Below are 21,187 nucleotides of genomic sequence, written 5' to 3'. Positions count from 1 at the left end.
TATATAGGCCTGAATAGCACCATTGACGATATGTGAGTGATGAAGTATGGTCACGTTTAATTTGCTCTGTTAAATGTACCCTTTGGAATCATTTCAATAGCAACAGTGAATCTATTTTGTGTTTAAGTGGAGACCTCTCAACAATCATTCTCACGATAGCACATTGGTAATGGTCAATGACAAATACCATAGCTAAGCAGGGCTTGGTTATTAAAACCCTGGATGAGAGACCAAAGGGTAGCTGTAGATACTGTTGATTAATTCGCCAGGAGGTGCTGCCTAGCCTATTATTATTTTTTCTGATAGTGTCTTCAGAAAGTATTCATACCCTTTGACTTATTCCACATTTGGTTGTTTTACAGCCTAAATTTAAAATGGATTAAATATGATTTTTTTTTCTCACCCATCTACCTACCATACCCCATAAAGTGAAATATTTTTTGCAAAATGTATTGAAAATGAAATACAGAAATATCTCATATACTTAAGTATTCACACCACTGAGTAACTTGGCTGCTCAGGAACATTCACAGGCTTCTTGGTAAATAACTTCAGTGTGGATTTGGCCTTGTGTTTCAGGTTATTGTCCTGCTGAAAGGTGAATTCATCTCCCAGTGTCTGGTGGAAAGCAGACTGAACCAGGTTTTCCTCTAGGATTTTGCCTGTGCTTAGCTCCATTCCCAGTCCTTAGCGATTACAAGCATACACATAACATGATGCAGCCACCACCACTATGCTTGAAAATATGGAGAGTAGCACTCAGTAATGTGTTGTATTGGATTTGCCCCAAACATAATATGTTTTTAGGATAAACAAGTGAATTGCTTTTCCACATTTTTACAGTATTAATTTTGTGCCTTGTTGCAAACTGGATGCATGTTTTGGAATATTTTTATTCTGTTCAGGCTTCCTTATTTTCTCTTTGTCAAATAGGTTAGTATTGTGGTAACTACAATGTAACTAGTAACTACAATGTTGTTGATCCATCCTCAGTTTTCTCCTATCACAGCCATTACTCTGTAACTGTTTTAAAGTCACCATTGACCTCATTAAATCCCTAAGTGGTTTCCTTCCTCTCCGGCAACTGAGTTAGGAAGGACGCCTATATCTTTATAGAGACTGGGTGTATTGATACACCATCCAAAGTTTAATTAATAATTTCACCATGCTCAAAGGGATATTCAATGTCTGTTTTTTTTCTTTCTTTAAACCCATCTACCATTAGGTGCCCTTCTTTGCGAGGCATTGGCTTTGTGGTTGAATCTGTGTTTGAAATTCACTGTTAGACTGAGGGACCTTACAATTATCTGTATGTGTGGGGTAGAGACAAGGTAGTCATTACAAAATCATGTTAAACACGACGCAACTTAATGTAACTTGCAAAGTACATTTTTACTCTTGAACTTATTTAGGCTCAAATACTTACTGACTCACAACATTTCAGTTTTTCCATTTATAATCAATATGTTAACATGTCTAAAAACATAATTCCACTTTGACATTATGAGGTTATTGTTTGCAGGCCAATTTTTTCCATTTTAAATTCAGGCTGCAAAAAAGGCAAAGGTTGTGAATACTTTCTGAAGGCACTGTAACATTGAATATCTGATGTTTTAAAGGTACAAATTCAACATATTTCAGACAAGTTTGTCTATGTTGTAATTTACCATGATGACACTGTATTTTCCACGTCACAATACGCTGACAAATTATATTGAAACAACGTTGATTCAACCAGTTTGTGCCCAGTGGGAAATGACTTGTGGGAAATGACTTGCTCTCACATTACATTATGAAAGCAATAGTGTTCGTACAATATCACATGATTTGGAAGAGTATAGTAACATATGTCTTACTCGTTGGTACAATATCATATGAATTGGATAATGTTATTTATCATACGTCTTCGAGGACTTTAGGGTTATACGTCTTTCTCTGAGACCAGGCTGCTTGTTCCATGTTGCTGGTTAGGAGAACTGACCACAAAGGTTAGAAGAATGTAAAATGGTAGGAGAACTAACGACAAAGGTTACAGAGAATTTACTAAAATGTTAGAACTAAACGAGAAAGGTTAGGAGAGGTAGGATAAGGTTAGGAAAAGGGTTATCTAACATTCTACAATTGTCCCTGGTGCGACTTGAACCCACAAACTTTGGATTACTAAATGGTTGCAGTATAAAATATTACAAAATGACACAAATTTGAGCTTCACTGACAACAGAAACATTTTGACATTACTGGAACTTGCACAGGACAGAGTAACACTATATTCAACTCCAACAAGAACTTCTTAGCCACACCGCTCAGAGAGGGGGAAAAAATAGAACAGCGCCCATCTTGTTGACTGGGTGATGGAGAGTGGATACAGATGTCTCGTGATGCATTGGGGCTAGACGAGCTATTGATTCGGTCTGGGTCGTCCGCCTGCTGATTTATCATGTATTTTGTGTTTATAAAGGTAGATGGAGAACACAAGCGCTTTCATTTAAGTGTGCAAAATAACAGCAGCGTGGACTGGGAGTACCGGTATGGTGGTAGTCAATCTAGGACTAGGCCATGATGAATCACACCGGCCCCGCGTTTCAACTCCAGAGCAGGGCTGGAGAATCGTCTTCATCAGACAGTCACAGACAGGGCGTCCATCATTGTACAGCCCATGCCGATGAACTGACTCAATAACGGCACTGCAAATACAGCAGCCACTGGTCAAGTACAGAAATGCGTTGAGACTATAATAAACAGACTGCCATAGACTAGACATTAAAACATTTCATGACCAGAAACATGAGTTATTGGTCAATGGATGTTAGACATGCTTTCCCCCCCTATGGCCTCAGAATGGAATGATATTACCCAGATTACTCCAGATGGTAGTAACTGACACAGTATACCCACACACAGTACGTTAGTTGGTCTAGATAAAATGGTGGCATTGGATTAGTGCGATATGCAGCGGATTCCAGTGGTTATGAGCATTTAGTGACAGATGCCCTTATAGAGCAGAAAGAGAAGACTATATATGGATTTTAAAAAGTGTGTCCCAGAGACTGGTTAGTGTATTCGATCTACAGGAAGAGGAGACGAACAAGTTCATAACCAGGGGGTTTAATCTGCCAGAAGCAAACTTCAAATTGTTTATTTATTTTGTTCAGATAATTGAATTACACACTTGTTTTGGTGCCTTTCCTTTCCCACCCTGGGACAGAATATACCTGATATCAGAAACCTAGTGAGGTGAGACCGGAGAAGAAAGATGAGCAAGCTGTAGACAGAGACAGAAGAGGTGTATACAGAGCTACAGAAGAGTTTATTGAGCATGCTACACAGGTAAAGTAAAGTACACACAAGAGAGAAGATAAAAAGTGGAGAAAAAAAAAAAAAATCGCAAAACAACTAAGTCAGACCAAATATCCCAATTTGTTAGAAAATTATTTTAATTGTGCCGCTTCCAAACTATATCTGAATATTACATTTCTAGAGCTGTAAAAATGTAACTGATAGAAAATATACATGACTTATCTTGAAAAACAATCTTGTTTTCTAGGAAGTTGAGGTTGTGGGATTCTTCAGACTATTGTGGGTATTACATGTAGATCAGCTTAAAATAACCATAGAAGGAATGAAGGTTGTTGATTCTGAATCAGGTCCTGTATCTTATTTGTTCAGATATACAAAATATATCAGCGGTTCACTAAAATATTGTTTCTTTCCTTGGCGATGAGATGTAAATTAAAACTAAAAACAAAAAAGGCACATACACTTTGGTCCCAACCCTCATCAGTAAACTGCAACACGTTGACGCCACTACAGATACTCTTCTAAACGCATGCAACAGCAGATCTCGTAACACTTCATTTGAACTGTACTTCATAATAAATCGCCATGACATTTGTTTCATCACCTGTAGGACAATGACAGTTATGAAGTACAGTTCAAATGAATAAAGTACTACCAACTTTTAATTCCAATAACTAGACCAGGCAGTACATGCTTAGGAAACCACTCAACTTCTACCCATGTACACCCCCCCCCCCCCCCCCCCCAAAAAAAACCCTAACACCTAAAGAACAGCAATATTGACTGTTTTAGTAAATGGATGACCTGTGGAAACACAGTTAAAATGATCATACAGATGGAAACTCAAGCATGGTGGTTCAAGTTAACACAAAAAAAACAGATGTAAAAAGTCTGATTCAACTTCAATCTCATATGGTTCCCCACTCCACAACTAGTGACTTTAACAAAATAAAATCTGGCACAAACTCAACACCTACAACAAAAAAGGGGACGTTTTTTTGGGTGGCAGCAGTTCAAACTGCACAGTCACATGGGAGAACAGAAATCATGTTTTGAACTAATCTTACACATCAAAATGAATGTGCCTCAAAATCTGACTGCAGGGATTCGTGTAAATATTTAAATGTAAAAAGAGTTGATATTGTCAGGTAAGGCACATATCTTATATAACTAATCATAAAGAGACACCAAAGTCCATTCATCCACCCTTCATAAGAAGATGGAAAAAGAAAATGGTTTGCCTATCATACAAATGGAATATGGGACTTACACAGGGGTCAGGTGAAGGGGGTAAAACACCCTCAAAAACATACAAGTACAACAACTTATTTTTTTTAATACACATTTTAGTTTCTGGTTCTCTGAAGGAATGACTGATAACACGTAGAAAGACAAAAATAGAAAGAACTACAATGAGGTCAAAATGTGGTCCCCCCGTCTGGAAAGAGTGAACCGGATAAACGAACGGCAGCCAAAGGCCATTTGGAAACAGAAAGCGATGGATATTGTGGAGGATCATTATGCTGGTTTAGATGGAGGATTTGGAGAAGGACACTCTCAGGTGGTGGTTGTCACCCATGTTGTAGTTGTGGAGGTCGATCAGACCCTGGATGGCCTCTTCCACCGTCGACATCTGGAGCAGCGCCATTTTGTGATCCCTGGGAAGAAGACAAGATGGTTTATTTGTCCCACTGTTACATCAGAATTTATATTATTCTCTGATCTCAAAAAGCCCACACAAACATGCACATATTTGAGTTACACAGGGTCAGTCAGTGTACCACCCTGGAGCTAGCCACAGAGCTAAAGAAATTAATTCACAACCAAATCAAGAACTGTAGCGCAGTTACATTATTATAGCGGTAAAGAAAAAGAAAATACTTACTGGAAAAACTTGAATGCGTTCACAGTGCCCCCGGCATTGGAGAACAGTAGTCTCAGGTCTTCTTCAGTTACGTCCGTTCTGTCGAAACAAGTGAACTTAGCATTCCAACAAAAGACAGCCAACCCAGACCATAGGGTTCCCTTTACTTTCTTTCCAGGTATAGACGTTGCCCGTAGTCAGCAAAACTGACCTTGGATCAGGGGCTACACTGACAGACACAGGATCTGCTGAGTGTCTAGTCTAGGGGCCATGACATAGACTTACGGGATGTTGGAGAGGTGAAGGGTGGTGGAGGGAGGGAAGATGTTCTGAAAGTTCTTGGAGCCGGGCTTCTTGAAGCGGTGCAGGGGGGAGTTGGTGAAGTCCTTGGTAAGGCCCTGGTCATCCAGTCCATCCCTGGGCAGCTGCACTGAGGTGTGCTTGGACAGAGCCACCCTGATGACCTTCCCATACATCTTCTGACCGTTCAGGTGACTCATCGCTGGAAGCAGATTGGATTTGTATTAAGTGTGTATGGTTTGTTTTATCCAGCTGTAATGTTCCCGAAAACAAATGCCCATGTGAGGATGTTTATCCTATCCAATTTTAGTTCATTTAACATTTATTTATCCAGGTTACATCAATAAAATAAAACAAATATTCTTATTTGCCACTTGAGAACATGGGAAACGGAATAATAGTTAAAATCCTTTTAAGTCAGCCGGTTAACATGGGAGTTGACAGTTGGGGAAATGGAGGAGAATCTTACCTAGCTGGGCCTGACTGGCATCGGCCATCTGTATCAGAGCACTGTCCTTCTTATTGTAAAGAATCTTCACCCTCTGGGTGTCCCCATAGACCCCTGTGTTAAAGCCATGAGCAGACGAGAGGAGGGCGAGGAGGAAGAGGAGACAGTGAGGAAAACAGTTAGCGCTGGAGATAGAGGGAAGGTTAAGGCAAGACAGAGAGAGAAAGAGGCTAGATAGAGACAGTAGGCTTGAGATCATTCATCAGAATTAAATGGAGGCGTGTGTCTGTAAAGGTCAGACAGAGGAAACCCTCAAATAGAGAAGTTAACAAGCTCTGTGAGATGTTTAGCCAATCAAACTACAGTACATGCCAAATCAATTTACCATGCATTTGAACAATTCTTTCGATGGATCAATTTCAATAGCCGAAACGAGAGATTGAGATAACCAAACCAATGTAGCAGAATAACCTATTCCTAAAAACTACAATCCAAACCAGCTACAGTGTAAGGAAATAAAATAAAATGTCTCTTAACAGAAATAAGCAACAACAAAAGAAGAGAGCGGTAGAGAGCTAACAATAACATACCGAAGAGAGTAAACAGACTTTGGGGCGTAACCATCTTTAGAAGGAGAGAAGAGCAAGCAGCGGAAGACAGGTAGAGAGGTAGAAGAGTCGGAGCGGAGGTAGAGAGCGTAGCGGAGATGGACAGATCATCCATAACGGAGGAGGGTGGTTTCCCGTAGAATGGTGAAGGTGGTCATGGAGTATGGTTCAGTTAATTTGGGAATACGGTTGGTCCAGGGGAACGGGTTGGTTTTGTTCAAGCACCAATCATGAACAGTGGGGTTACAGTGATGGATGAAGCAAGGGGAATAGATGGGGGGGGGGGTGGGGGGGAGAGAGAGAAGTGGGAGGGAGGAGCAAATGCAAATATTAAAACAAAGTGAGGGAGGGGGACAAAAATAAATACAGGTCAGTACACTGGAAATGCAGGAGTTTGGTCAGAAAATGGCCGGTTCATGTACTTAGTCAGAACTAAACAAGCAAATAAATTGTGCCAAATGTAATCACCCCCTGGACAAACATGGGCAAGGTACATTCAATGTCAAATCATAATCATAGGAGTAATAGCCTCGCAATGAAGAAACAAAAGGACATGCAGTAGGCTAAAGCTTGAAGTTCAGGGCCCAGTTTTTCAAAAAGGTATCTATCCGGATAGGATTAAATAGAACGGAAGTTCCCATTCAAGTCGATAATTGGTCTGTTCTATTTCTATGCATTTAATCCTATCCGACAGGCAAAATCCAGATGGATAGCTTTTTAAAAACGGGGCCAAGGAGATTAACTGAAATGTGTTAAAGAGTATGAAGTGAATCAAATTTGTCCAAAGACCATGCACTCAAATGTTGAGACAAGACATAAAACCACCTGAGTTATGGCATTCAACGATCATGTTTGGGCCCACAGACCAGTACCAGTCAAAAGTCTGGACATAGCAACTCAAAGGGTTTTCCTATGTTCTCCATTGTAGAATAATAGCAAACCAAAAAGAAGTGTTAAAACAAAATCAAAATATATTTAATATTTTTCAAAGTAGCCACCCTTGGCATTCTCTCAACCAGCATCATGAGGTAGTCAACTGGAAAGCATTTCAATTAACAGGCGTGCCAGTTAATTTGTGGAATTTCTTCCTTCTTAATGCGTATGAGCCAATCACTTGTGTTGTAACAAAGTAGGGGTGGTATAGAGAAGATAGCTGTATTTGGTAAAAAATTTAGCAAAGAAAAACAGTCCATCTTGACTTTAAGACATGGTCAGCCAAATCGAAAAAAATTCAAGACTTTTGAAAGTGCAGTCGCAAAAACCATCAAGCACTCTGATGAAACTGGCTCTCATGAGGACTTGCTTCAGAGTTCAAGTAACAGACATCTCAACATCAACTGTTCGGAGGAGTGAGTGAATCAAGCCTTCATGGTCGTATTGCTGCAAAGAAACCACTACCAAAGGACACCAATAAAAAGAGATTTGCTTGGGCCAAGAAACACATGCAATGGACATTAGACGGGTAGAAATCGGTCCTTTTGTCTGATGAGTCCAAATTTGAGATATTTTGTTCTAACCACCGTGTTTTTGGGAGACGCAGAGGATGTGAACGGATGCTCTCCACATGTGGTTCCCATCGTGAAGCATGGAGGAGGTGGTGTGATGGTGTGGGGATGCTTTATTTAGAATTCAAGGCACACTTAACCAGCATGGCGACCACAGCATTCTGCAGCAATTCACATTCCATCTGGTTTGCGCTTAGTGGGACAATCATTTGTTTTTCAACAGGACAATGACCCAACACACACCTCGAGGCTGTGTAAGAGCTATTTGACAGGGGAGAGTGATGGGGTGCTGCATCAGATGACCTGGCCTCCACAATCACCCGACCTCATCCCAATTGGATTGTTTGAGATGAGTTGGACCACAGAGTGAATGAAAAGCAGCCAACAAGTGCTCAGCGTATGCGGGAACTCCAATACTGCTGGAAAAGCATTCCTCATTTATACTGGTTGAGAGAATGCCACGAGTGTGCAGAGCTGTCATCAAGGCAAAGGGTGGTTTGTTTAACACTTTAGTTACTACATGATTCCATGTGTGTCATTTCATAGTTTATGTCTTCGCTATTATTCTACAATGTAGAAAACAGTTAAAAAAAAAGAAAAACCCAAACTTTTGACTGGTACTGTACATGTTGAGAGTGTGGGAAGTAATAACAGTCATAGTATCTGAAATATAAGGTCCTCTCCATAGAGATTTCATACAAGACAGGCAGACAGAGAGATCAAGTTAAGAGATGAGAGCAGAGAGGAAAGAGATGGTTACGTTTTTTCAGTATGGCAAAATGAGAAAGGAGAGAAGAGCAGTGAGAGTGATTCAGACAATACAAAGTCATCATATGATCTTTCATATGAGCCAGAGAGGAAAGCTTAGAGAAAACTAGAGTGCCCCCCCCCATCTTTGAAGAGAGCGAGAGGGGTTCAGTCTGCACTGGCAGACTTGAACATCATGGAGAGGCAGAGAGAGCGAGAGAGAAAGAGGGAAAGAGAAAGAGGACAATAGAAACCAGAGCATGTGTGTTAGGCATGTGAGAGGGGTTAGGTCCATGTCTGGATGGTAAGGTAGGTAGAACAGTACTGACCTCTTCATTGAGGTTGGAGGCCAGGAGCACGCCGCTGGAGCCAGAGTGACCAGACAGAGCCACCCTCCCTGCAGCAGCAGCCGCCGCCGCCGCAGCATTCAGCGGGCTCAGCGCACCTGGAGAGAGGTCAGAGGTTAGAGCAGGGGTCCCTGCTGTCCTTAGAGTACCAGAGAAAGTAGCACACCGTGTTCTGTCAATATAGCTGGTCAAATAATGGTCCATAAACAACTCAAAAGGGGGGCCCCGTAAAATCGAATTTTTTTCAATAAATATTTCATATCCTCCCAAATTATGTTCCCAGTTGTGTCTTGGTCTTAGATTTGTTTTTCACTCTCAAAATTAAAATTGTTCCTAGAGAAACAACGAAATTGAATGTTCTGCGTCCACGTCAACTGTTAAATCACACCAGGACACGTTTTGTTAGGGTCTGGAAGAAAACAGTACCAGTCAAAAGTTTGGACAAACATACTCATTCAAGGGTTTTTCATTATTTTGACTATTTTCTACATTGTATAATAATAGTGAAGACATCAGAACTATGAAATAACACATATGGAATCATGTAGTAACCAAAAAAAAGTGTTAAATCAAAATAGATTTTATATTTGAGATTTTTCAAAGTAGCCACCATTTGCCTTGACAGCTTTGCACACACGTGGCATTCTCTCAACCAGCTTGCCAACGCCTCGAAGGAGTTCCCACATATGCTGAGTAGGTGTCCAAACTTGACTGGTACTGTATTTTTTTGTGCAATTTCCCTTTAATAGCGCATCTGGTCCTTTAATTACGTATCTAGCGAGTGAGGAATGTGCCCGACGTGCATGCACAGTGATGGTTCCGCATTGCCGCTGCCCATTTCATGGCAAAGTTTGCAAATAACAAAATTATGGATACAAATGATATACTTACTCATGATATACTGCTGCCAGGTAAGCCTGCTCAGTTAACGGTTAATTGAGGAGATTTTGAGGAAAACATTTCTGTCAACCCACAAGACAGTTATCACATCAACTGGCTTCACGCACCACACAGACGGGCAATATTACAGATAGCTTAAGCTTTTTAAGCCAATAGTGGCTAACACTAACTATGGTGGGATAATGTCAATGATGCATTGATTAGATAGTAGCTGGGAGCTTGAGGTGTCTGATTAGTTTATGACAGTTTGCGGTGGGAACATGTGAATTGCATGGCAAGCTACTCATAGGTGGGCTGCGAGCTACTGTTAGTTCGCGGCCGACCTTTGGAGATAACTGGGTTAGAGGGATCAGGACTTAGACCCAAAAAGACCCCGAGGGCGCATTTGGCTCAGTGTGGGTGGAGATTTCACTTTAGGACCAATGGAATGGTCTACGATGTGCAAACCCCACCCACCCAGAACCCCGGTTGTGGTAAAACAAAATGTACTTTCCCTGGCAGACAGGCACAGCAAGAGTGATTCCACCTGACACTAGGCGTGGGCAATATTCCGTACATTTTCGAAATACAGGCGTCCCAGATGTGTAACTCAGTTGGTAGAGCATGTCGCTTGCAACGCCAGGGTTGCGGGTTCATTTCCCATGGGGGATCAGTTCGAAAATGTAAATGTTTGATTTACAATGCTAGCTATACCACTGCTTATAATGCCACTGTGGGCTCCCGAGTGGCACAGCGGTCTAAAGGCACTGCATCTCAGTGCAAGAGGCGTCACTACAGTCCCTGTTTCGAATCCAGGCTGAATCACATCCGGCCGTGATTGGGAGTCCCACAGGGCGGCGCACAATTGGCCCAGTGTCATCCTGGTGTGGGGGTAGGCCGTCATTGTAAATAAGAAATTGTTCTTGACTGACTTGCCTAGTTAAATACACTTATTTTTATTCTAACTTTAAGAAATAGAAAATGTGTCAAATAAATGACATCCAGCTCAGGTCTCAGGCTATGCATTTGGTTTGCTAACTTGCTAGCTAAGTGGATAAATATCAAGATCAAGCGTCGGTACAGCATAGACATTCAATCCCCTCCCGGATCAAGATCCCTGTTGCCTAAATTGTTTTGTGCTAAAAATTAAATAGCACCCCTTTTGTGCAATTCCGGTAATAGCGTATACAGAAAATCTGGATACCGCCCCACCCTACTGGACATAGGAGAAGGATGAAATTGACAGACATGAGCAGAGATAGACAAATAGACCCCACAGCACCAGAGATACAGAAAGCAGAGCTAGTCCCTAAACCAGTGTTGAGCATCCAACACCTCCCAACCCCAAGAGCCCCAAAAGAAGACATCAAGAGGAAAGAGAAAGGAAAAGAGAGGGATCTACCTGGGATCTTACCAAGCAGAGAGTTGGAGTCCTTGCCTTGAAAGGCAGCAGCCATGTTGGGGTCCATGGCAGGCTGTCCATCCCCGGCGGGGAGCTCTGGCCGGGTGTAGTCACGGCTCTTGTCGTTGTTGTACTTGACATTCAGGTTGACCAGCTTGGAGTAATCGATGCGGAGCGTACAGCACGAGTTGTAGATGTTCTGACCATCCAGGGCCTGAGTAAGAATGGAAAAAAGTTTCAGGTGTATTTGCACGTGGAAACCTTACTCAGCAGTGCTCTCACAACAGAAACAGCGAGAGAAGTGTGCAAATACACCTACGAGTAATGAAATTGTACAACTCAGTTAATTTCACGGTCCCTTGTGGCCCAGTTGGTAGTGCATGGCGCTTACAACACCAGGGTTGGGGGTTTGATTCCCACAGGGGACCAGTACGAAAATGTATACACTCACTAAAGTAAGTCGTTCTGGATAAGAGCGCATGCCGAATTACTAAAACGTAATTATGAACTCTTGAGGTGCTATGAGAGGTCTGCACGAGGTATCACAGTCGCTCTTACTCTGTGGTTCTTAGAAAAACGCTCTATCATACCTATGTATTTATTATCATCTCTAGGACTACTCACAATTTTGGCTTGCTGTGCGGTAGATGGGTCGTTGAACTGCAGCAGGGCCTGGAACTGATTGTTCTTAGTGAATGTGATTATCTTCATGACCGTGCCGAACTTTGAGAAGATCTAACAGATGGAAAAAACAGGAAATGTGTTTAAAATACGTCAACAACATAGCTGATGTTTGACTATCAGACACATTAAACCACCATTAAAAAATAAAATTTTACTTTTTTTTTTTTTTTTTACCCTAAAAACACCCTAATTTCCACAACGAGATTAGGGCAGACGAGGTAGTGGTCAACTATGTACAAAAAAAATGGAGCATACCCACAAGAAAATGTATATTGCATTCATAAACCTGCTCCCCGACACAAAAATGTGAAGTTGTGAGGGTACCTGCTGCAGCACATCCAGAGTGACAGGGTAGAACATGTTGTCAATGATTATTCTGAGCACAGGGCTGGATGCAGCTGTTAGAGCCAGATCTGAACCCGATGTAGGGGTACCGCCTCCTTGGACCGCTGACACCGCCTGCAGGACCGCCTGGGCCCGCTGGTTTCCGGCGTCTGTTTTGAGTTCTTTGTGGTTGGAGTACTGGATGAATACGGGGACATTACGAACATGCGGTGTCACAGTAGAGTAGTAGTTGACCATAGTAATTGCCGCTTCCTCTGTCCCCAGCTCCAAGAAAGCCTGAGGACCAATGGACAAAAATAGAAATTAGAGTTCTGTTGGGATAGATACCCAATGTCATTCTATGGAGTCTTATGATACAGAAATAATAGTTATATTCAATTAAAATCAGAACTTTATCATTTCTGTATTGTAAGACACTATACAGGGACACAAAGCAAGGAAACTTAACAATTCACTATGAAAACATCAACAATGTGACCATGACATTCATTTCAGAAAAACACAGCCAATGTTTTCAAATCCTAATGGCAAGTTTGAGATGGAATACACCAATGGATTAAAACACAGGCAATTAGGAATCACTCAGACAAATAGGTCGCACAAGAAAGGAATCTAAGGGGCAAGAGCCAAACATCTCCCACTGACCACTCACTGAAAAATAGACATTTGGCAGGACACGGCAGGGAACAAAATCTAAAATGGCTGCATAATTGTTCTGGGCCCACTCACCTGGTTTTTTCCCTTCAGAGTCAGGATATTGGTGACCTTCCCGAAAGGTAACCCCAGGGCAATGACCTCTGTTTCTGAAGTTTCGTTGGGCAGTTTTCTGATGTGCAACACACGAGAAGGAGGAGCCTCCATCCTGTCTTCCACTCTCAGTTTTTTACTGTCACTCCCGTTGGACGTACCATCTAGATAGACAATAAAAGTCATATTTTATTCTATCCGTCACAATGTAAATTGGTCTCCTGCTCTGCTCTCAATCTGCCCGCCAGAACGCACACAAACAACTTAAGGCGCACAATGATTGTGGTTGTGATATAGCCTGGAATCGAACCAGGGTCTGTAGTGATTATTACAACTATAGAAAAGACAGAGGTTGGGTGGGGGCCTTGTAAGAATTTGCAGACGAGTAAGTAAACCACTACTACAGTCCAAATTATTGGCCAAAGTGCAATCATTGGAAAACAAACTACGAATGAGACTATACTACCAATTAGACATTAAAAACGGTAATATCTTATGTTTCAAAGAGATGTGGCTGAACGACGACACGGATAACACAGAGCTGGCTAGCTCCTCTGTGCATCGGCAGGACAGAGCAGCTACGTCTAGTAAGACGAGGGTCAGGGGTCTGTGTCTATTTGACAATAACTGCTGGTTCGTGTCTAATATTAAAGAAGCCTTGAGGTATTGCTCGAATACGGTAGAATACCACCACCACTTTACCTCATTTCTACCTGCATGTCACACGTGCAACCAAAGGAAAGGGGAAATATATATATATATATATATATTATATAATATATATATATATATATAAATAAATACCTCTGGACGACCTTTACTCCACACACACAGACACGTAAAGGCTCTCCATTTGGCAAATCTGACCATAATTAAATCCTCCTGATTCCGGCTTACAAGAAAAAACTAAAGCAGGAAGTACCAATGACTCGCTCAACATGGAAGTGATGAGATGACGCGGACACTACAGGAATGTTTTGCTAGCACAGACTGGAATATGTTCCAGGATTCGTCCAATGGCATTGAGGAGTATACCACCTCAGGCATCGGCTTCATCAAAGTGTTCAACGACATCGTCGTCCCCACAGTGACGTACGTACATTTCCCAACCAGAAGCCATGGATACAGGCAACATCCACACCGAGCCAAAGGCTAGAGCTACTGTTTTCAAGGAGCGGGACACTAATCCGGACGCGTATACGAAATTCCGCTATGCTCCCAGACAAACCCTTAAACCAGCATAGCGTCAATACAGGACTAAGATTGAATCCTACTACACCGGCTGACACTCGTCAGATGTGGCAGGGCTTGAAAAATATTACGGACTAGAAAGGGAAACCCAGCCGCGAGCTGCCAAGTGAAGTGAGCCTACCGGACGAGCTAAATGCCCTTTATGCTCGCTTGGAGGCAAGTAACACTGAAGCATGCACGAGAGCACCAGCTGTTCCGGGCGGCTGTGTGATCACGCTCCCCATATTCGATGTGAGCAAGCCCTTTAACTTCTTGCTCCTACTTGAGACGCAGATGTCTCAAGTAGACACCTGGAAATGCAAATGCGCTACGCTAAATGCTAAATGTACTCGTTAAAACTCAAACCTTAATCAAAATTCACATGCAGGGTATTGAATTAAAGCGACACTCGTTGTGAACCTAGCCAACAAGTCAGATTTTTAAAATGCTTTTCGGCGAAAGCATGAGAAGCTATTATCTGATAGCATGCAACACCTCAAAATGCCTGAATGCGACGTAAACAAAGACTTTGCTTATCCGGCGCTACACAAAACGCAGAAATAAAATATAAAACATTCATTACCTTTGACGAGCTTCTTTCTTGGCACTCCTATATGCCCCATAAACATCACTATTGGGTCTTTTTTTCGTTTAAATCGGTCCATATATACCCAAAATAGCTTTCTATGGAAGCTGTGTCATTCAGAAAAAAACATTGTTTTTAAACGCTGCGTCATTTTTTTAAATTAAAAAAGTCGACGATAAACTTTCACAAAACACTTCGAAATACTTTTGTAATCCAACTTTAGGTATTAGTAAACGTTTATAATCTATCAAAATGATTACAGGGCGATGTATATTCAATAGCTCCTCGTCTGCAAATCAATGGCTGCCAATGTGCACATTCAAACCATCCTGGTGGAGACCGGAAGAAACGGAATCCTGTTAGTTGGATTTTCCAAGAAAAAAGTCCATTGAAAATGACGACAATGGCGACATCGTGTGGAATCTGTATGAATTGCATGGAGATCCATAATTAATTTTGTGCTCTTTTAACAACCCATGAAAGTGACTTATGGAAATTATTTTTAGCTTTCAGAGAGCAGTTTTTCTTGCGTTTTTCAATGAAACACACGATCTGTTATAGTCACAGCCGTGATTTAACCAGTTTTAGAAACTTCAAAGTGTTTTCTATCCACACATACTAATCATATGCATATACTATATTCCTGGCATGAGTAGCAGGACGCTGAAAAGTTGCGCGATTTTTAACAGAATGTTCGAAAAAGGAAGGGGTAGACTTAAGAGGATTTATTAAACTGGTCAACGTTCACAAAGCCGCAGGGCCAGACCGATTACCAGGACGTATACTCAAAGCATGCGCGGCCCAACTGGCAAGTGTCTTCACTGACATTTTCAGGTATTACAGACAGACCACCATAAACCCTGGGCCTAAGAAAGCGAAGGTAACCTGCCTAAATGATTACCGCCTGTAGCACTCACGTCGGTAGTCATGGCTCACATCAACACCATCATAATGGAAACCCTAGACGCACTCCAATTCAAATACCGCCCCAACAGATGACTCAATTTCAATCGCACTCGACACTGCCTTTCCCACCCGGACAAAAGGAACACCCATGTGAGAATGCTGTTCATTGACTCAGCGTTTCTGCATCAACACCACAAAGCCCATAAAGCTCATCACTAAGCTAAGAACCCTGGGACTAAACACCTCCCTCTGCAACTGAATCCTGGACTTCCTGGCAGGCCGTCCCCGGGTGGTAAGGGTAGGCAACAATACGCCTGCCACGCTGATCCTCAACACTGGGACCCCTCAGGGATGCGTGCTTAGTCCTCTCATGTACTCCCTGTTTACCAACAAGTGCGTGGCCAAGACTCACACACCATCATTAAGTTTGCTGACAACAACAGTGATAGGCCTGATGACTGACAACTATGAGACAGCCTATAGGGAGGAGGTCAGAGACCTGGTAGTGTGGTGCCAGGACAACAACCTCTCCCTCAATGTGAGCAAGACAAAGGAGCTGACCGTGGACTATAGGAAAAGGTGGGCCGAACAGGCCCCCATTAACATGGGCGGGGCTGAAGAGGAACAGATTGAGAGTTTCAAGTTCCTTGGTGTCCACACCACCAACAAACTATCATTGTCCAAACACACCAAGACAGCCGTGAAGGGGGCACGACAACACCTTTTCCCCCTCAGCAGACTTAAACGATTGGGCATGGGTCCCCAGATACTCAAAAAGTTCTACAGCGGCACTGTCGAGAGCATCCTGACCGGTTGCATCACCGCCTGGTATGGCAACTGCTCGGCATCTGACCGCAAGGCGCTACAGAGGGCTGTGCGTACAGCACTTCACTGGGGCCACGCTTCCTGACATCCAGGACCTATATACACTAGGCGGTGTCAGAGGAAGGTCCAAAAAATTGTCAAAGACTCCAGTCACCCAAGTCATACATGGTTCCCTATGCTACCGCACGGCAAGCGGTACCGGATCGCCAAGTCTAGGACCAAAAGGCCCCTTAACAGCTTCTACCCCGAAGCCATAAGACTGCTGAACAATAAATAACATGGCCAAACAAAGTATTTACATTGACGACCCCCCCCTTCACACTGCTGCTACTCGCTGTTTATTATCTATGCCTAGTCACTTTACAAATTACCTCGACTAACCTGTACCCCCGCACATTGACTCTGTACCAGTATCCCCTGATACCAGTACCCCCGGTATCGCCTGTTATTATGTAATTTTCTTGATCGTTTTTGATGTGATTTAAAAAAATGTTTTAATTAACTCCATTTCTTGAACTGCATTGCTGGTTAAAGACTTGTAAAGTAAGCATTTCACGTTAAGGTCTACCTGTTGTATCGCATGTGACAAAATTTGACTCGATGTTGAGGATTTCAAGATATGGATTTGGACCTGTGGAAAATAAAATTAAAAACAAAGGGAGCAATGCAGTAGCTTTCTCAGGCTACTATATTTTATCTTTAAGGCATTACAGCAATGCTCTGAAGAGATATAGCCTATTGAAATTCACAGCAGGCAGCATCTCTATTCCAATCACATGCAAGCATGTGTGCCCACCTACAGAGGTGCACTAGGTTTATCAGATACTGAAACACCTCCCGTGAGGAAGACATCCACTAATACAGCTGTTCAACTTTCAAACATTCATTAATCCTTTCATTTCTTTTAATGCCGGTGGACGCCGATCAAATGACGTATGCAAATTCCATTAAGAGAGGGCTGGCAAAGAGGAAAAAGAAAAATGAGGACCACACTAACTTACCACTGATACTGCTCATGTCAGAGCCACTGTTGTAGAGACTGCTTGACAGCAGCTCATCTGATCCTCTCTGGAGAAAGAAAGAAAACAAAGAGCGAAAGTGAAATAAAGGCATGGCTCTCCAAGAAGAGACACCTTCCATTTGCAGTGAGCAGAGCCCCTGAAAGACCACAATGAAATAAGTCTCTCCCTGGACAGTTTGAGGAAACGGAGGGAGGACATAACACCAAGAATCGCCCCTCATTTAGTTTTTTTTTCTAGTGTTGGTCGGTTTAATCTCATGGAGTCTCAAGATATCAGACATGTCATTTCATCTGGAGCTCCCCAGCGCTCCCTGAAGGCTCGGCGCTGTCCTCTGGGCTGCAGTTGCTGGCTGACGTACTCTGAGCACCGCTAAAACTGACAGATGGGACAGCGAGGCCTGGAGCCATTACAGACCCAACTATAGAATAGGCCCGGGTCTTAGTCTTTTTCTCTTTTGTCTGCGAGTGAATTTGAACGAAATGTTCTTTATCGCCAACATGTTTTATAGATGTGATAAATTAGATATGGAGTGCTCCCGTAGGGCCAGAGTCCACAAATACATTCCAGATAATAAAGTTGTCTTTGACTTAAAATGTGACAACTAGACCTAACTCACACCAGGGCTGGGAATGCTTCTCAAAGCAAAGTTTCTTTTGGACATTAAATATTGATGAAAAACACAGAGGCAAAGCCCAATAATACTATCAAAGGACTGTTTGTTTTTAAGAGTCATTCCTTTAGCAGAAGAGTTAACTTAGTTTTGCACCAAACGGAACTGCGGTTGGACAAACTGGGTTAGGAGGGTACAGGATCAGGATGCATTTATAAAAGAACACATTTCTCACTAAACAGAATGGACATAAGTTGGTCCTATCTAATTACGGTTGTTCTAATATCATAAAAGCTAGAAATTACAATTTGAAATGTAGCCTCATCTTTCTTCCAAATGTAGCCTCATCCAATAAATACCACATGCTCTCTCAACAGTAGGAGGCTACATTTAGGATTCTGTGTGCAGATTCTGACTTGAAAAGCTGTGCCATGTACACAAAGCACTTTAGTTTGTATTAATTGTAGTAAATGGTCGGGTTGCAAATTTGAGTTGTCCCCCGTGTAAGGCATCTGCCCACAAAGTGTAACATAGGGGTCTAAAACTGGATGGAGGCAAACCTTGACCAAGGTGTTAATCGGGATGTAGTTAGCATAATGTAACAACTAAGCTGGTCAAGAAAAAGGAGTTTTGCATTGCCATAGTAAATGAGAGAGAATTTTAGATGTTTCCAAGCATCTATAACCTTTGCCATAGAGAGGGCACTGGACTGAGGCTTACCTTTACGCCAACTGCAACATCTCCAATACTGAAAAAGAGAGGGAACATACTGATTAGCTAAGCATAATCTTTCCACCATACAGAGCATGCTGCTTATCTAGCCAGCTACAGTTCAACTGGATAGTTAGTTAACTCGCGGGATGGAGACGGTAGCTAGCCAGCTAATGTCACCTAGTAACAGTAAGGTTATTAGCATATACTTTATGTGCAGCACAGTCACCCAACAAGCTAACGTTAGTAAGCTAACGTTCAAGTAGATTCGAGCTTGCATAGGAAGTTAGCTAACACTAGCCAGATAGCTAACGTTACCCATGGTAAGATGCGCAACTTAGCTGGCTAGTGCCATGGCTACCTACAAAAAGAAAACCAAACGTTTCTTTCCACAAGCACATAGTTATAACATATACACGTTGATTATCTGACCACATATAAAAAGGGAAACATGCATGGCAATTCAAGTTAACCAGGATTTATTTTTAGGTAACGTTAAATGGTGTTGACGACTTCTACTTTGAGTTGATAGCTAGTTAACGTTAGCTAGATTTCCGATCAACAAAGGATTCAATGAATGATCAACGCACAAGCGAGGACCACACACCCTCGTATGGAATACTATCCAGAGCTAGGTAGCTAACGTTGGACTGTGCAATGTATTATTCAGCTATGTACTACCTAACGTAAGTTAGCTAACATTAGCAGGCTACTAAACAGTTTCGGAAACAAAATATACTTTGTTTACGTAGCTATCGTTAGCTAAATAGGTAACGCTAACTTGCCATCGGTCTCTCCCAGTTCACTGACATGGGTCAGCCAGGAGTTAATTAGCAGCTACTAGTAGCTAACCAAGCTAAGGTAACGCTAGCTAGCAAAAAAAAAAAAACCTAGCTAGAATCTGACGTTAGCTAAATTACTTTTAATCAACGATATATTGCCGCGCATGAAGCATTCATTCAAGAAAAACACAAGCTTTGCAGAAGGCCGATTTTACATACCCGTCCATTGCCAGAAAATCCTTCTAAACAACTCAGTTTTCTGAAATGTTCTCTTGCCAACAACAGAAAACAAAATGGAGGGACTGGAGACCGTGGCGGAAATAGTCGAATAAGGCGGAAATAGTCGAACAAAAAACGTGTTTCGTTTCATGCAGCGTCATGCTTTTTTGTGTTTATTAAAGACGAGAGCATTTTAAGAGATAGTGGTACAACCGTTTTGTATTTAATAGTGGCTTTAAATTGATGCATTACCATTAAGAAGTCTTCATCATTTGGCAAACGGAGTGTTCAATACAACAGACATAAGCTTGCCTTGGCCTTGTTGGCTATTATTTGAGGGTGTTTTCCTATAGGATATCTGTTGTACCATTTATAAATGAATGCACTTTATGTATCTAGCTACCCCCCCCCCCCCCCCCCCATTTGAAGGTGTCATAAGTATTTGGACACATTTGCTTATAGTGTATTACATTCAGTCAAAGTATAGGATTTGGTCTCATATCCCTAGCATGCAATGACTGCATCAAGCTTGTGACTACAAACTTTTGGATGCATTTGCAGTATCTTTTGGTTGTGTTTCAGATTATGTTGAGCCCAATATGAATGGTAAATAATGTAGGCCTATTGTGTCATTTTGGATTCACTTTTATTTGAAATAAGAATAGAATGTGAATGCTACCATGATTACGGATAATCATGAATGAATAATAATGAGTGACAAAGTTGCAGATGCACAAAGATCATGATCCCAAAACATGCCAACCTCTCACCATAACAGGAAAGGTGGAAGAAAATAGGTGGGAGGGGGGGGGGGGGGGGGGGGGGTATGATTTTCATGTGTAAACTTAAAAAATGTAAAAACATTAAATACACTATAACATACACTACAGGTCAAAAGTTTTAGAACACCTACCCATTCAAGGGGTTTTCTTTATTTTTGCTATTTTCTACATTAGAAATAACTATGAAATAACACATATGGAATCATATAGTAACCAAAAAAAGTATTAAACAAATCAAAATATACTTTATATTTGAGATTCTTCAAATAGCCACCCTTTGTATAGATGACAGCTTTGCACACTCTTGGCATTCTCTCAACCAGCTTCACCTGGAATGCTAT

General features: G+C 41.9%; 1 protein-coding gene across 2 annotated transcripts; it reads right to left on the bottom strand.

The window, feature by feature from the left end:
• Nucleotides 1–3,288: 3,288 nt before the first annotated feature.
• On the bottom strand, nt 3,289–20,158 carry LOC139420374 (polypyrimidine tract binding protein 2a). 2 transcript variants are annotated; one of them, XM_071170407.1, is made up of 13 exons: nt 20,065–20,158; nt 19,073–19,100; nt 17,722–17,788; nt 13,156–13,337; nt 12,406–12,702; nt 12,022–12,132; nt 11,398–11,611; nt 9,099–9,214; nt 6,500–6,533; nt 5,931–6,023; nt 5,447–5,663; nt 5,183–5,260; nt 3,289–4,955 (listed from the first exon to the last, which is right to left on the bottom strand). In XM_071170407.1, the coding sequence occupies exons 1-13, from the start codon at nt 20,070–20,072 to the stop codon at nt 4,826–4,828; spliced, it is 1,575 nt and encodes a 524-aa protein (XP_071026508.1). In that variant the 5' UTR covers nt 20,073–20,158; the 3' UTR covers nt 3,289–4,825. The 2 variants fall into 2 exon arrangements, with proteins under 2 accessions (XP_071026508.1, XP_071026509.1); XM_071170408.1 differs by having other exon boundaries at nt 11,410–11,611.
• Nucleotides 20,159–21,187: the final 1,029 nt, after the last annotated feature.

Source organism: Oncorhynchus clarkii, chromosome 11 (genome assembly GCF_045791955.1).
Source record: "Oncorhynchus clarkii lewisi isolate Uvic-CL-2024 chromosome 11, UVic_Ocla_1.0, whole genome shotgun sequence".
Classification (NCBI taxonomy): Eukaryota; Metazoa; Chordata; class Actinopteri; order Salmoniformes; family Salmonidae; genus Oncorhynchus; species Oncorhynchus clarkii.
This window is presented reverse-complemented; position numbering and strand designations above follow the sequence as displayed.

Bases quoted from the DNA above. Each gene is read 5' to 3' on its own strand.
- LOC139420374 (XM_071170407.1), bottom strand. The intron at 13,338-17,721 runs GTAAGTTAGTGT...TTGTCTATCTAG, and splicing joins TGACATGAGCAGTATCAGTG to ATGGTACGTCCAACGGGAGT. The intron at 6,534-9,098 runs GTCAGTACTGTT...CTCCTTCTAAAG, and splicing joins CCTCCAACCTCAATGAAGAG to ATGGTTACGCCCCAAAGTCT.